The sequence below is a fragment of the Kryptolebias marmoratus genome, linkage group LG22, assembly GCF_001649575.2.
Source record: "Kryptolebias marmoratus isolate JLee-2015 linkage group LG22, ASM164957v2, whole genome shotgun sequence".
Lineage (NCBI taxonomy): Eukaryota > Metazoa > Chordata > Actinopteri > Cyprinodontiformes > Rivulidae > Kryptolebias > Kryptolebias marmoratus.
This window is the reverse complement of record NC_051451.1, coordinates 23,563,626-23,578,389: the sequence shown is the minus strand read 5'-3', so window position 1 is coordinate 23,578,389 and position 14,764 is coordinate 23,563,626. Positions and strand designations below refer to the sequence as shown.

At 35.0% G+C, this 14,764-nt stretch overlaps 1 protein-coding gene across 27 annotated transcripts in view; it reads right to left on the bottom strand.

Moving 5' to 3' along the window:
- LOC108234070 (neurexin-1a) overlaps positions 1 to 14,764 on the bottom strand; it is a 226,109-nt gene that overhangs the window by 194,130 nt on the left and 17,215 nt on the right. For 9 of the 27 annotated variants that reach the window (XM_017412947.3, XM_017412949.3, XM_017412958.3 and 6 more), the window contains 3 exons: positions 13,577 to 13,606; positions 12,867 to 12,878; positions 12,371 to 12,418 (listed from right to left, as the gene is read on the bottom strand). In XM_017412947.3, coding sequence (XP_017268436.1) covers positions 12,371 to 12,418; positions 12,867 to 12,878; positions 13,577 to 13,606 — 90 coding nt within the window. The remainder of the gene's footprint in view (positions 1 to 12,370; positions 12,419 to 12,866; positions 12,879 to 13,576; positions 13,607 to 14,764) is intronic. The other 18 variants (XM_017412954.3, XM_017412964.3, XM_017412960.3 and 15 more) reach the window with 3 other exon arrangements.

The following is a 14,764-nucleotide window of genomic DNA, read 5'->3' as shown; positions in this document are numbered from 1 at the left end:
CATGCTTACAGACAAACAGGTAAGAGTAAATTACCTGATGTGTACAGTCACACTGATTCAAAAAGAAAGCTTTTCTGTTCTGTCACAAAAAATGAATCAATATCACTTCATGTATGTTTTTGAACATAAGCCTTGTACCCTTGTTGTGTACTCCCACCAGAACAGCTTTAAAATGAAGCAGTGTGAGCAAGATAGGTGTGCGGTTCTCACAGCTGTAATTGTACAAAGCTCTATCTAGCTGTCGTCCCTACAGGGGAACAGTAGGCAGCTCAGGGGCGTGTTGTTATATTTCAGACTTAATGATGTGCAAGGCATCCTCAGCTCTTAGCTACAGGCCTATTCTAGTCACTGACACAGCCCTTAAATTACACCTTAACAGCAAATCTATCTCATGTACTGTTAAATGTTACGAGCATGGTTTCTTTACAGCCAATATAACTAAAAATCATGGGCAATATTACAATATATGGTCAGAATGATTTTAACATATGGTCAGGCTATTTTAATGTGTAGTCCATTGTGCATGTGACTTGATGGAGATTGCAACCCATAAAAGCAAAAAAAAGGTCACCTATGAAACTGTGTATACAGGTATAAAGAATATATAAATATAATTAAACATTTAGACATGATCATCATGTGTTCTAAAAAAGTGCTTGCCTGTAAATGTGACATTTGAGTAACTTTTGCAATAAAACTATTAACATTTTAAGAAAGATTTGTCTGTGGTAGCATGAACATGAATTTAATAAGTTTAATGCATTAAGATTTAAATTTATGCAAGTATGGAATACAACTAAAATAAAGATTAGTACAAAACACTATAATGTCCTTATTTTCAGTGATGCCTATGAATAAATTTTCCTTTTTCAACCTTTGGTAAAAATTTAAAGCAAAGAGAACCTGAAATGTATTTTTTGCTTTTAGAGAAACAAAAGTTGTAGCCATCTTTTCTTGCTCTGTCTTTATCACACTGCAACATTTGGTGAGCCGGGCACTATTCACATCCCATGTGGATGTCATGGCTTAATTTGTATATATATTTTTATTTGTTTGTTTAGTATTGAATAATTGTGCCCTACCTTGATCATTCTATTTAAGGTTTAATATAAATAATAATACAAATAATAATACAAATTATTCAATAAATAAAATGTTATTTTGCATTAAACTAAACCAGATGGTGGGTATAAGATAGGTGTTTGTAAGCAACCTTGTGTTGATGTTTTATTTTCAGAATGAAGTGACAATTATCAAAGCAAAAGATTGATTACTCACCTTGTAAAGTCTGATACTATAATTTTATTATGTGAAAGTAAGCATGTGTTAATCTGCTTTAATAAAAAGAAAAAAAGAATAAACTGCAGTAAAACCAGACTGGCTGCAGCTCTACACACTTCCAGCCAATGCCAAACAGCCCTGTCTAGTAGAGCTAAGAGATAAAAATTATAACACAATGGAGCAAATATGATAAACATCAGTATACAATCTGCTACACTCACATCAAATTAAGTGTTTGTTACACAGAATCAGTGCATCAGAGACTGACTCTTTTGTGGAATGATGTCATTTGAACCATTAGCTCTGCCTTGTTCCTGGCTTGTCTCAGTGGCAGAGCATGATGTCATGCACAAGTGCTGTTTTACTTGTCAGGGAAAATTTAAAGGCTAAACATGTTGCCTTCCAGAGTTCAGGTTACATACTCTTTGACTCGTGAAAATATGGCCCATTCCCACAAGCACAAAAGTTTAAAGGCTAAAGATGAATACCTACTAGCTGTGAACAAAAATGAAAATTAATGATCCAGGCTGGCTTCATTCAGGCAGCCACTTTAATTCCTGGGAGCTATGCCATAGTAGCACCTTCACAAGAATGGTGACATTTTGACAGCTCCCTGGTGACCTTCACTACAGCTATGAGACAGGGAATTATGGCCTCAGCAGGTCCACCTGAGAGCAATACTGTATATTTACACTTCATATATTGTCATTACACAAAGCTGGGAGAATGTACCGAACACTAGAGAGAATTAAATCTCCTCTTCTTTTCAGACAAAAAAATAAATAAATCTGGGAACACTCAGCTTCGCTGTGAAGACAACAGTTAGTCAAATGTACTCGCAACCCAAAAATAGATCTGATATTATTTCAGTCTTGATTATTTATTTATTTATTGTTCCTGCTGTAAATTACAAACAATAAAAGGCACAAAACAGCATAAATAATGTTGAAAATGTTGCTAAGCCTTGTAGAAACGCACCTTTGAAAAATAAGCAATCATTTTCTGTTTGCATGGGTGTGTGTGTGTGTGTGTGTTGGGGGAGTAATAGTGTGTCTATTACCAAGATATTTGCTATATTTTGATAGCAAAATGTCCCAACAACCACTGGGCATACAAGAAACTTTCATAAAGTCATAACTGGATGTACCTCTACAACCGATTAAGTTTTAGAATTAATGCAATTCCAGTTGGCTGCTATATTTATTGAACAATAGCCAACACAAAAATGACTGTAACTCAGTCAGATTTGCAAATACTGAGCTAAAATTTGATGAAGAAGAAGCTGAGAGTCATTCAGAACACACACCTAAACGTGACATCTTCTAAGGAGGTTGTCTATAATGTTTTTTTAACAGTATGACTAAAACAACTACAACTCCATAATTTCTCAACATAAGATGATCTTAATCTACAACTCTGGGATGCTACACCTTTAATTATTTCATAATTTATGAGAAGTGCTAAAGATACTATAGCGAAAATATACAAATGACAAATTCAACATATCTATTCAAGAAAAATATCATTCTGCATCAACTACATACAATTTTTTCTATGAAGCTCAAATCACTGTAGCTTACAAATTTATTATATGTTCTACCAAAACAGGCAAAAGTTACCACTGAAAATTTCAACCTGAAAAGCAACAGCAACATTTTTAGCTAAGATTGCTGATGAGCTATTGCACTAATACTGTGTATGTTCTTTTCCAGTTAGTCAGTCTTTTAGTGTAGTTGCATGACTATTTAGCAGTAAATATATATATATATATATATATATATATATATATATATATATATATATATATATATATATATATATATATCAAAAACAAACATATATGGATTCTCACAACATAAATTCAACTGGGGCAAAGGCAAAAAATAGTTATCTTGGATTTCTCTGTCAGCAAACATTTGTTTAAAAGTCAGTTTCCACCAGCTGGAACATGAGCAAACTCTAATGATTGATAGCACCACAGTTTTCCCATTAAAATTCATGACACTTGTAATCTAAACCATGGTGGAGAGGAGTAGATATGGCACTTTGTGTGTAATTAAACAAGAGAGATGAGCAATTTGTTCTACAAAGCTGAGGTACTCAGAAAGAAATCCTGCTGCAATAAGAAGCTACTTCGCTGTCGTTGTGAAACGTGTGGTATTGTGCTCATTATAGTGCTATTTTAAAACATGTAGTTCATATGTTGCTTCTGTGAGAAAAAAAAAATTCACCTATTTGCAGGAGAAAGCTCAAGGAGAAAAATAATATTTTTGTATATGAAAAGGAAATAAAGGTCTCCCTCTGAAGAATGGTTCTATCCCTTGGGACATGTTGGTCTGGTGCGTAATGACTTTCAGTGTAGACCTCCTGAGACAAATTGCCACTGACCCCCATGGATTTTCCAGGGCACACTCGATTGGAAATGGACTATTCAATTTTCCACAAGGAGCCTTGCCATTTCCTCGCCATGCCTCACTAAAGAGGCACTTTACTTTGTGTTGTATCGGTCAAATAAATAAATAAAAAACAAAGAAAACTTTTTTTGGAGAAACAAAAACTTACTGTGAATATTTAGTAATACCTTGTGAGTTAGTGTGATTCCTGAATTCCTGATTTCTTTTTAATGTTGGAAAATGAAGTTGAGTACTGATTGTCTGATGTAAATCACAACTAGTTGGTTAACCAAAAACTATGTGTAACTTTATCATCATAAAACAATATTTTCTGTTATGCATCCAGATACTAGTTCTCCCTCACTGAAATTATGATTCCAGGATGTGCTGGGCTGATAAGAATCTCTTTTAACTCAGATGTGTTTATGTAAAATGGGTCTCTGGCTCTGGGGAGAGTTAAGGGGCAGGTATTATCTAGCTAAGGAAACTTTATTCCGGCAGAACTTTGCTTCTGTAACTCTGGCTTCAAGCAGAGGACAGACTGATACGACTTAATTTTATAGATTATATTACTCAGTACAACACAAGCTACTGATGCCATGAGATGCTACTTTTTTATTGTGATACTCTCAAAATAGAGATAGGTCTAATATTTTTTTGTTGTTTTCTGGAGATTTATTTCATAAAATTGTCACAAGTTTCAAGGTTATTTTATCATTGCAGTTTTATATATTTTAATGTTGTTTTTATATGTTTGTTTTACTTCCTATATGAATCCAATATATTTCATAATTGGGTTCATTTTTGCCATCAAATCATGAAGTTTTTTACATCTGCATTTTTTATCTATATTTCCTGTTTTAAATTAAAAATCTGAATTATTTTATATGCTGAATAATCCATTTTTAGGTGAACAACATGATTAGAAATTATAAAAAAATGAACTACTCTGGAACAAAAATAGATTTCAAATCATATACAGGGTCATTTTAAAGCTGGATGGCAATTAAGCAACATGCAAAGAATGTATTTTACATGTTACAGCTGGGGTATAGGTATCTCCGTCTAATCCATTTTCTGCTGCGATTCATCCACATCCTTCTGCAGGCCAAGAAAGGGAGTTTTTCATCACTGCAGTCTCTTACTGGCATCGACCAACAATATTGATCTGGAGCAGAGCTGCTTCTACTCCACCTGGGGAGCCAGATGAGCCTTGTTCATATTGATTCAACCTCTTTTTTATTCTATATTCTTCCTCTTTCTTTAAGTTAGGGAAAAATATATATGACTATCATCCAAAAAAAATTATTATTGGGGGAAACGCATTGGTAACCAAAGCGTACAGATAGATTATTTTTGCTGATTTATGAAAGAAAATAGGACTGTTGAAACTTACTGATATCACAAAAAATAACGCCTTATAGCTGCTCATTGATGTGACAAAATGCTACAGCTAATTTAATTCAATATGTAGGTAATGAAGCTGAGCTTGGCACAAAAAGGCAAAATATGTCTGTCAGAAAACTAGGCAGGCAGGTCTGACATACTGTAATAAATATTTGCTTTTGATCAAGAAACCTAATTTTCTTCAAAAAGAATAAGTTATTTTGCATTTAACTTTAGGCAACACTTTAAATGTTTCATTTGCTCCTCTATTATTACTGTGTTTTCCTTCCATGTGCATTACAATCACATGCTTCTGATTTATAATCCCACTTTATCACATTTCCTCTCTGCACATTGAGCTCTTCTCACTTTCCCTGCCTATTTCCTTGTGCTCAGACCTTAAATGCCTTTCTCTGTCTGCATCCTTCACTTTGTCTCTGTGTCTTCTTGCCTCCCCCTCAAGAGCAGAATCTGTGGTAATGTACTAATCTGTGGAGCTTTGGTGCTGTCTTGCCAATCTGCCATGTCAAGATATACAAATCTCACTCCAGGCAATTACAGACCTTTTTTTTTTCCTAGACATAGCAAAGAAGTCAGCTTCCACATCTCTGTGGCAATGAAAATTGCTACTGTGGCCTATCAACTACAATTACCTTGGTTTGAGCAAACAGCAACTGCTGCGAATGACAGGTAAGTTGAGCACTGGGGGCATTGAAAAGGTAAAGATGTATATAATATAACAGGTAAGCTGAAAGTGGGAGGATTTTATTGCTCTAAAGAATCCTAAAGTTGGATTGTGTAGTTACAGTAAGTCTATCATAGAAATAAAGAAACCAGAGTAGCTTCAGGATAGGGATACTATAAAGAAAGTTTTACAACAGATTTTGAAGAAGTATCTGGATGGCACTAAAAATCTCCATCACATTTTTGTTTGCCTTGCATATCTGTTTCCTCATCTGTCTGTCTGAGTATTATTCATGGTTTTGATTTAAATGCAAATCTGGCAACATGAAACGCCTGGAATAGCAAGACAAATGCAAATGAGTCAGAAGAAATCTGTGTTTATTTTAATTTTCTGATAATATGAGCAAGAAGTGTTTAACAAAAATGCCTTTGGATGCTTTTGACTTGACCTGCTATTTATCAGATCAATGACAGCGATATAATATAACTGCAGAAGATCAAGTCAAGTTATTCAATCCTACCCCTTATTGCACAAACGTTATGATTGTTTTAAGCCCAGGTAGGCACAGTCTGGCAAAGCTCCAAGGATTATTTGAGTTTTGGGATATAACTTGACAGTATCAAAGCCATGCTTCAGCAGTTAATAGCTTTTCTTTCCAACTGAAGGATTGCTGGTTCATAATAGAGGAGGTTCTGTGATACTTAGTGACAAGGTGATTAAAAAGATTGGACCACATCCTTTTAGTGACCCTAAGGTTATTCGAACAGAATCAGAAGTAGAGAAACCAGATTGTCAGATTGACAAACAAATCAAACTAATAGTGATTCTTTTTGGGAAGAAGTTCCATTTTAAGAGAATGGGAATTAAAATACTACAATATAAGTGTCACCAACACTTTTGTACTTCATATATGTATAAATGAATGTGGTTGATACATTACATGTTATTTGTACAGTTGAAAGGTGGATGTACTGTTTCAACATAATAGCACTGACTTTCAAAATCTCAACCGAGAAAATGCTCTGGAAATTATAAGAGAGACAATATATCTACACAGTTAGATAAAAATATATATATATCTGTTGTGTTTCACTAATAAGGTGACAACTCATCACAATAAAAGACAATGGTTGCTTGTGTAATCAGAAGATAATATCATAGTAATTAATTGTTAAGCTCTGAAAGAATAATGGTTCTTTTTATGCCCGTCCCCTCCACCACCAGTCAGCCCAGCATTAATCACATTTTCCACTCTGTTGTTATGAGGAAACGTACATGTTTATGTGTGAAAGGACTTTTGATAGAACATCAAAGGCATTACTTTAGCTAAATGCATATACAGGCAGTCATTTTTTTCTTCTGCTGTACAGTAACTAATTCCTATTCTTAAAATACATCTAATGAGCAACCCTTAGGTGTCTGTTGCCTGCAGCTAATGATTGTAATAAGACTGTGATATTAGTATTCACTTTCCTTACAAGTTTAGAATACAAATTAAAAACTATTGAAGACAGCAACTTGCTCCTTTTTCATTGATCTGCTTGCAAATTAGACCAGTAATAAAAAAAACAAAATGAAAAACAAAATGTTGTGCAAATCTAAAATCCTCAGCTGAGCAAAAGAATGCCACTTTGCCTGGTTCATAATAGAGGAGGTAAAAACTTATGTTTAAGAATTCCTTAGATAGGTTCCTCTTAGGAGTGGTTTCAGTAGCACCTACTGTGTGGCTGATGTCTTTTTGTTTGCATTCAGACTTTACTCTCCTCACATTTTGAAAGTCTGTCCTACTTTTTTCTCAAAGTAGGCCATCAAATATATGAGTAAACTAAAGTCAACTGGAGCAAAACACACCAAATTTATTTTCAACAATACTTTTATAATAAGTTTCCAGATTAACAAAAAAGGTTTAAAAAAAACTAAAAATTTACTCGTCAGAATGCTGGCTTTTACCACAGTGTTTGGCTGTGTATGTACAGAATATATGCCAAAGGTGGAGGGGAAAATGTGCCATGTTTGTGCAAAGTATGAGTCAGTTTCTCTCTTTCACTGACATTTTACATAATGAGACAGCAGATGACCACTTGTGTGAAGGTGTTTATTAACTCTGCATGGGGCCTTTAAAATAGGTCTGAATGAGGACCTTCAGAAATAATCACTCTGTGCTGCCTTTAATAAAGCACAGCTTGCTTTCAATAATTGTGACCATAATAACTGCTATAAAGGTTAGAGAAACCACAGCTACCGGATATGTACGAGTTAAAACTTAGAAACTATAATCCTGTCGCATTCAGGGAAAATGTCATTAACGTTCTTTCAGGTTTCACACAAAGCTAGAAAAGCAGCACTGATTAAACTCACACCATATTGTGCTGCCTGCTTGCTAAAAAAAGGATGACAAGTCTTGACAAGTTACACTGATACAGCATTATTTAAAGTACTTAATTACACAAAGCATCTCTTAGTGAAAGTTGATTTAACTGCTCTTCCACTTTATTTTTCCTTTGAGCTATCATCAAGATCATCTGCAAAGAGGCACACAGAAGTACGCACTTTTAAACTTGCAAAGAAATGACTCTGAATATTTATGAGTCAAGTCTGTTTAACTTGCTTGTTGGATTAGGCAGTATTTGTGCCTATATATTGACTACATGCAAACTGTAGGTTGCCTCAATTTGGAATTGAGACAATTTTAGCTATAATTTAAAAACTCTTGCATAAGTCCAAGTGTACCCGGTCCAACCTGGCCTCACAAAACAGCATGACATTACAAGGTATTTTTAAATAAATTGTGGTTTGGTTTTTAATGTGTAATGATCTTAATGATGTGTCCCACACAACCATCAGGAAGTTGTTATTTGGAAATGTATAAGAAAGAGTGAGTCCTTTTAAGTACTTGGCAGATCATTGGAGGGGTTATTGATTTATCATTATGCAAAAGATGCAAAACAGTTTTTTTTTCTTACAAACACTTCATTAGTGTTCTCTCTTCTTTCGTTTAGAAAACTGGTCTTTCTGTTCTGCTTAAAATGATGCATCTATTTTAATAGGCGACTCAAATTTTGACATGTTGATTTTACAATTGCCAGTATGAGATGCTCAGTCACTTAAAGCAACAGGCACAAACACATGAGCAAAAACTTGGCAAAATGGATTTTCTCTTGATAGTAGTCTTTTACGATTTAACAGAATCCTGCTGTCTGGCAGTGTTATTGAGTTTGATTTATGGTTCAGTACTGTGGGTTGTGAGAGGAAACCTGAGTACCCAGATTAAACCTACAGATGTGTGTGGAGAACATGCAAACATGCAGGAAGACCAGCCGCGAGTCGGACCTGCAGACGCTTTTGCTGAAAGATGACAGTGCAGAATTCAACAGAAATCTAACTGATTGTGTTACATCTGCTGAGAGCCGTAACATACTTTGTCAGAAGCAAATGGAGAACAGACTATATGGAAGTATGTTTTTATTTTATAAATCACTCCAAATTGAAGAAATATGACAAATTTTTAATTTTTTTAAATTATATGAGTTAAAGTATTGTGTGTTAAACCTATTTACATTTCATTTAGATTTATTGTGATCTTTGCATTAACAAAGTTCATCAAACTTTGCATTAATTGGGAAAATAAAACATCTTCATGCACTTTTTTAAAGAAAGTGAGAAGTTAAATCTCTCAGGCAATGGTTCCAGCGAATCTCTTTCAATGATTTTTACTGACCTGAAAACACTCAAATGTCACTTACTCACTGAGCTGTGCTGAATCCCACCTTAAGTACTATCCATCACTGCACCATGCCATAACAAGTACACACATAAGCACAACTTCTTACAGCAGAGCTCTCCCTCAAGGTTAAAGGGACATGCACTGAATTAAATGAAACTGAACTGAGCTAATCTTTCATTTCTGAATGTATTGTATTGCAAATTCTTTGCAACTTGTACATTTATTGTTAAATTTTAACTAATCTAATTAAACAGTAGATTCAAAGATTAATGATGAAGATGCTCCTGCATTAAGCAACTTGCACATCATTCATAAAACCTAAACTGTATCACAAATGTATATTTCCTGGCTGTGAACATCAACTGTACTGACATTTACTGCTAACACACAGAACCCACAGCAAAGTTGCACATGTTAGAACATGACTAATTTTCACACCCTGTTAACTCTTATATTGCTTGTGAAATATTCACGTTTCATGATTTCATATTACATTTTCCTTATCAGCTCATGCTTAAACTATATGACAGAAAACTACTATTTGAAGGCATGTGCAGTCTTTTTAAATCTGTGACAACCAGTTAAGACTCTGATGTGCCAGGTTTCTGCAATGTAAACAAGTAAAGGAATATTGCATTCTGAACATCTATTTAATTTGACATGTAAAATGTAGCACAGCATGCACAAACGCACTGGCAAACCAATTCACCTGTGCATTTCACAGAAGTCATTTGGAAAGCTAACAGTGTGATGAAAAGGACACTTTCCTTTTTTAGAAAGTGAACGCAATTACATTATGAAGTACACTGATTTAGAAATAGCCCAGTTTTACCTGTAAGCCTGTCTGCACAGGCTATAGTTCCTCTTAAGCTTCACATGGCAGTTTATTGTGATGACAGCAATTAAATACCCAAGTGATTTGTGTGCCAGTGGTATTATGACTTATCCCTCTGTGTGCCCTGCTCTCTAGGTTTTAGAAATACGCTGTTGGTACACCACCTGAAAGTAGCATACACACAAAGTCCTGTCCTCAAAGGACTCGCCATCAAACAGAGGATAAACCATACAAGTGGTTAACGTGACACAGGAGAACCTCACTGAGGCTAACAATACACAAAATTCTCACAACTCTAAAGCAGACAATGAATACAGGCGCTGTCCTCACTTCCAGTTTTAACACTCATGTGGGGATACGTGTTTATGACCACACTGTACATTTACTGGATTGAGCAGGTTTTACACTGTAAAGCACAGGGGACATCTTACCAAGGCCCAAATTAGAAGCAGTGGGGCACATATGGCAGATTTGTGCCTCATCAGCATTACTTCACTCTCTCCCTGTGGCTATCCCGCTGCCACATCTAAGTTAGGTGTTTGTTACAAGGTAGGGAAAACCTTACAGTGTGAACTTAAAACAGCACTTAACTTAAGTGTGTTCAAAAGGAGAGTGGCGTGTTGCCTTGAGTAAAAAATTAGCACATATAGCAATAATTGCATATCAAACATTAGGTTATGTAATTTGACTCTGTATCAGCCTGTTTGTGTACATTTACCTTTCAGAAAGCAAATGTCATTTCTAGATTATTTTTGACACAATACATCAATGACAAATGGTCTATTAGGATTTGTCATAACTTGACAATAACAAAAAAAGAAAAAAATCTAATCTTTTAAGCCATCCATAGAAGTCATTTTGCTTTTCAAATAAAATAAAAACACATCTATTGTATGTCTAATATGTATATAAAGAAAATATGTTGGCATCCATTTTCAAAACAATAAGCAGGGGGAAGATTGAAACAACAATCACACTTACCTTGGAAGATGACACAAATGGGTTTTATTTTGCAGTGTGCATGTGTGTAAAGTCCCCATGCCATAATCTGAAAATTTCAGTAAGAAGTCTAAGCTTGGCATAAGACAAGTTAAGCTGTGATTGTAGTTTGGCTATCTAAAGCAGCTGTATTTAAGTCAGTCCTCTGGGGAGATGATGTGTGTATGTATATATGTGTGCAAATAATATGCACATACTTCTATATATTACACAACTTTAAGACCAATTTATGGTTTCCTCATCCATATCCATGGACTCAAGAGGTTGTGCATGCTGCCTCAATTTATATTACAATTTAGGAATGAGTCGGTCTGAATTATCAGCATGTAATGTCAACACATTCCCATCCTGCGCTTAAAGAGGAAAATGTAATGTAAGTGCCTCAAGATGAGGAACTCGTTTGCTTGTTGGACAGTAATAAAAGTAATCTATGTCCTTGCAAGCAGTCTTTAATTGTCTTAAAAAAGACAGCCTATTTTAGACAATCTAAGCATACACTCAGAAAACTGGGGTTACTCTATTAACAACTGTTATTTTTGAATATTTCACATTCTGGCACTTGAGGAGTAGTCACCAATACCATGTGAACTTGTTCAGTTAATAAAATTTGCAACATGCCAGAGACACAAATGCAGAAACCATGAATTGGCCATTAAATTTATAGCAGCAGAAATTAGATTATTTTCAAATAACATTAAAGAAAGCATTTCTCATGGTGAACATCAACGGGTCCTTCTGAAAACTTACCTGCTGAGATGATGCTTCACACTTACATGGACAGAGATAACATGTAAATTGCATCATAGTTGGTATTTAGTATGAAGAGCTTTGCTTCAAACTAAAGCTGATGACAAAGCCATAACAAACAAAATCAAATAGAAAGTTATCTCAGAATGGAAATGGGTTACTTAAATGCCACAGTGACCATCACTACTTTTCTAACTATCTATATGGCATCATTAAAGGTTATTCTACAATTAGCCATCCACACATAAGACACTACTTTAAGAAAACTTGCTAAATTTAGATTTACTGCAGTAGTCAACATGAAAGAATCAAAGATTTACCTTGTATGCTCAGCAGGGACCTTACAAGCCAAGATTCCCCTCTCTGCCCTGAGGAGGAGAGTCAAATGGGAAATATCAGAAGTCCACTTACCCCACAGAGAGAAGAGGTGAGGATCACAGCCAGGATGAGAGGCCCACAACACTATGATCAAGCCTCACCAGCAACTTCAAAACCCATGGTTTAAAAAATGAAGAGTAATTACCCTCTGAGTGCAGGTTGTGTGCTTAAACTAGGGCAACAACTATTGCATTCATACATCTAAATGAGTCTAATTTATGGTTCCCATGCATCAAGCAGAAAAGAGAGCAGGTGGCAGCTCAGACATGTGAATGCAAAGCAAGAGCAACACCTACCTTAAAAATGTTTTATTTGTTGAAAAAGAAACTTGAAAAAATGCCAGTGACTTTATATACATCATTCAAGTATGAGTATATAAAGCCACAAATATTACTCAACTCTTTAATGAATTCAGAAAATTAAAAAAAAGGATAGTACCTTTACTTTTACCTATGAGATTTGATGAAATGTTCCATGAAGAGAGCAGATTCCAGACAGAAAAGGGGGAACAGAGGAAGAGGAGACACCAATAAGTGTCATAGTAACATTAGAGGACAGAGGACAGTTGAGAGAGGCTTGATGGCTACAAATATGCGCGAAAATAAAAAAGGAAATGGAAGGCTGCGATGTGGAGTGGAAATAGTAAAAAGCATCCCTGTTCTGCTGCACCATGAGAATATACAGTTCCACACAAATGGAAGGATGTCAGTAGAATGGACAAAGCATCTGTGCAGACGCTCTCAGCATGCATTACAGAAGTGAGTTCAGATGAGGATTAGCTTAAAAGTCAGGAAGCTATTTTCAACCACCATTACATCTAAAGAAGAGTAATGCAAGTCTCCCTTTACTTGAACCACCATCATTACAGCAAAGTAAGTACCGTAAATGTGAATAATTAAAAAGAAAGAACTTATGGAGAGAAATGAGATGGCTATTTAGCAAAGTATGGACTCGAGAGCCAGATGAGCTTGAATAAGATAAAAAATAAAGACTGAAAGTCAATAAGGTCCTTAAAAATAAGATAAAAAACAGCAGCCCATATCTGAAGCTTCAAGCCTGTGCAGGAGTTAGTGACACACACATTTCTAAGCACAATGGGAGCAGAAGGATCAATGGAAAAGTGACGGGAAAAGGAACACAGCCCATACCTTGGTCGCCCATCATCAGGTGTGCCAGACCTTAAAGGAAAACAAGAGCACAGTCAGCAGAGAACAAGGGATCATAGGAAACTGTGTCACACTGACATGCAGGCATCTCTTTCAGAGTAGATGTCTGTGTTACTTAAGGGATGTCGGGATATGGGAAAAGTGGGATCAAGATCAAGAGGAGGACACACAAACAGGGTTAGCAGGATGAGCATTAAGTCAACCTAAGCAGGTTGCAATGCATCATCAGCAACTTACTACACAGCAGTCAGAAACCTAAATTCACGTTGACCTTTCATCTCTTTATGGCCTTCCCAGCAGATGATTAAAAAGTTGTAGCTAAACACAAATTATTTTAGTTTTGTTACTTTGTGTCAATAGAAAAAAAAAAAATAAATAAACAATGACCTTCAGGTACAACACCAATATCACTGGTTTTATTGGTAAGTGGTTCTGGTATTTATTTTATTTATTGAATTTTAAAAATATATATTTATCAGAAATAATTTAAAACTAGATATGTTAATTATTTAGTAATATTAGGAATGCTGCTTTTTGCTAGTCCTTGTCCATTGTAATTGGCCTGATGCTTAAAATGAAAGGCAAATACAGCCAGTCTGCATGGAATGTTAATGCAAAAAAAGTGAATAAGAATGAGCTTGTACTGTGCAAAGAGTCAGTTAAAAACAAACAACAACAACAAAAAACTGGTTGAGGTTTTTGTCATCCTTTCTAATGACATTCATGATCTGCACTCCCAAAACTAAGTAAATAAACCAGCAGTGATAAAAGCGGCATTTTGCATTTAGCAAAATTAAGTCACATAAGTAATATAAGTATAGGTATTTCATTTTAAATTATTTCTACCTCTGGATTCCCTTTTTTTTCCAACTGTCTTTTTTTCCCTTTTTATTGATAAGATATGCTGATGTTGTATGAAATCCATTTTATTGTTTAAGTAAATACTTTGGTTTGACATCTAAGTCAAATAAAAACACATAAATAAATAAAAACATTTAAAATGAGAAATAAAAAATAAAAGCACAAAAATTGATACAAATCGAATTACTTACACTTACCAGTCCAGTTACGTCAGCACCATCACCATTAACAAAACATTTATTTTCATGTATTTGAGAGGCCTCGGCCATAAGAACATAAAATGGAGTCAAAATGGATGATGAAAATACC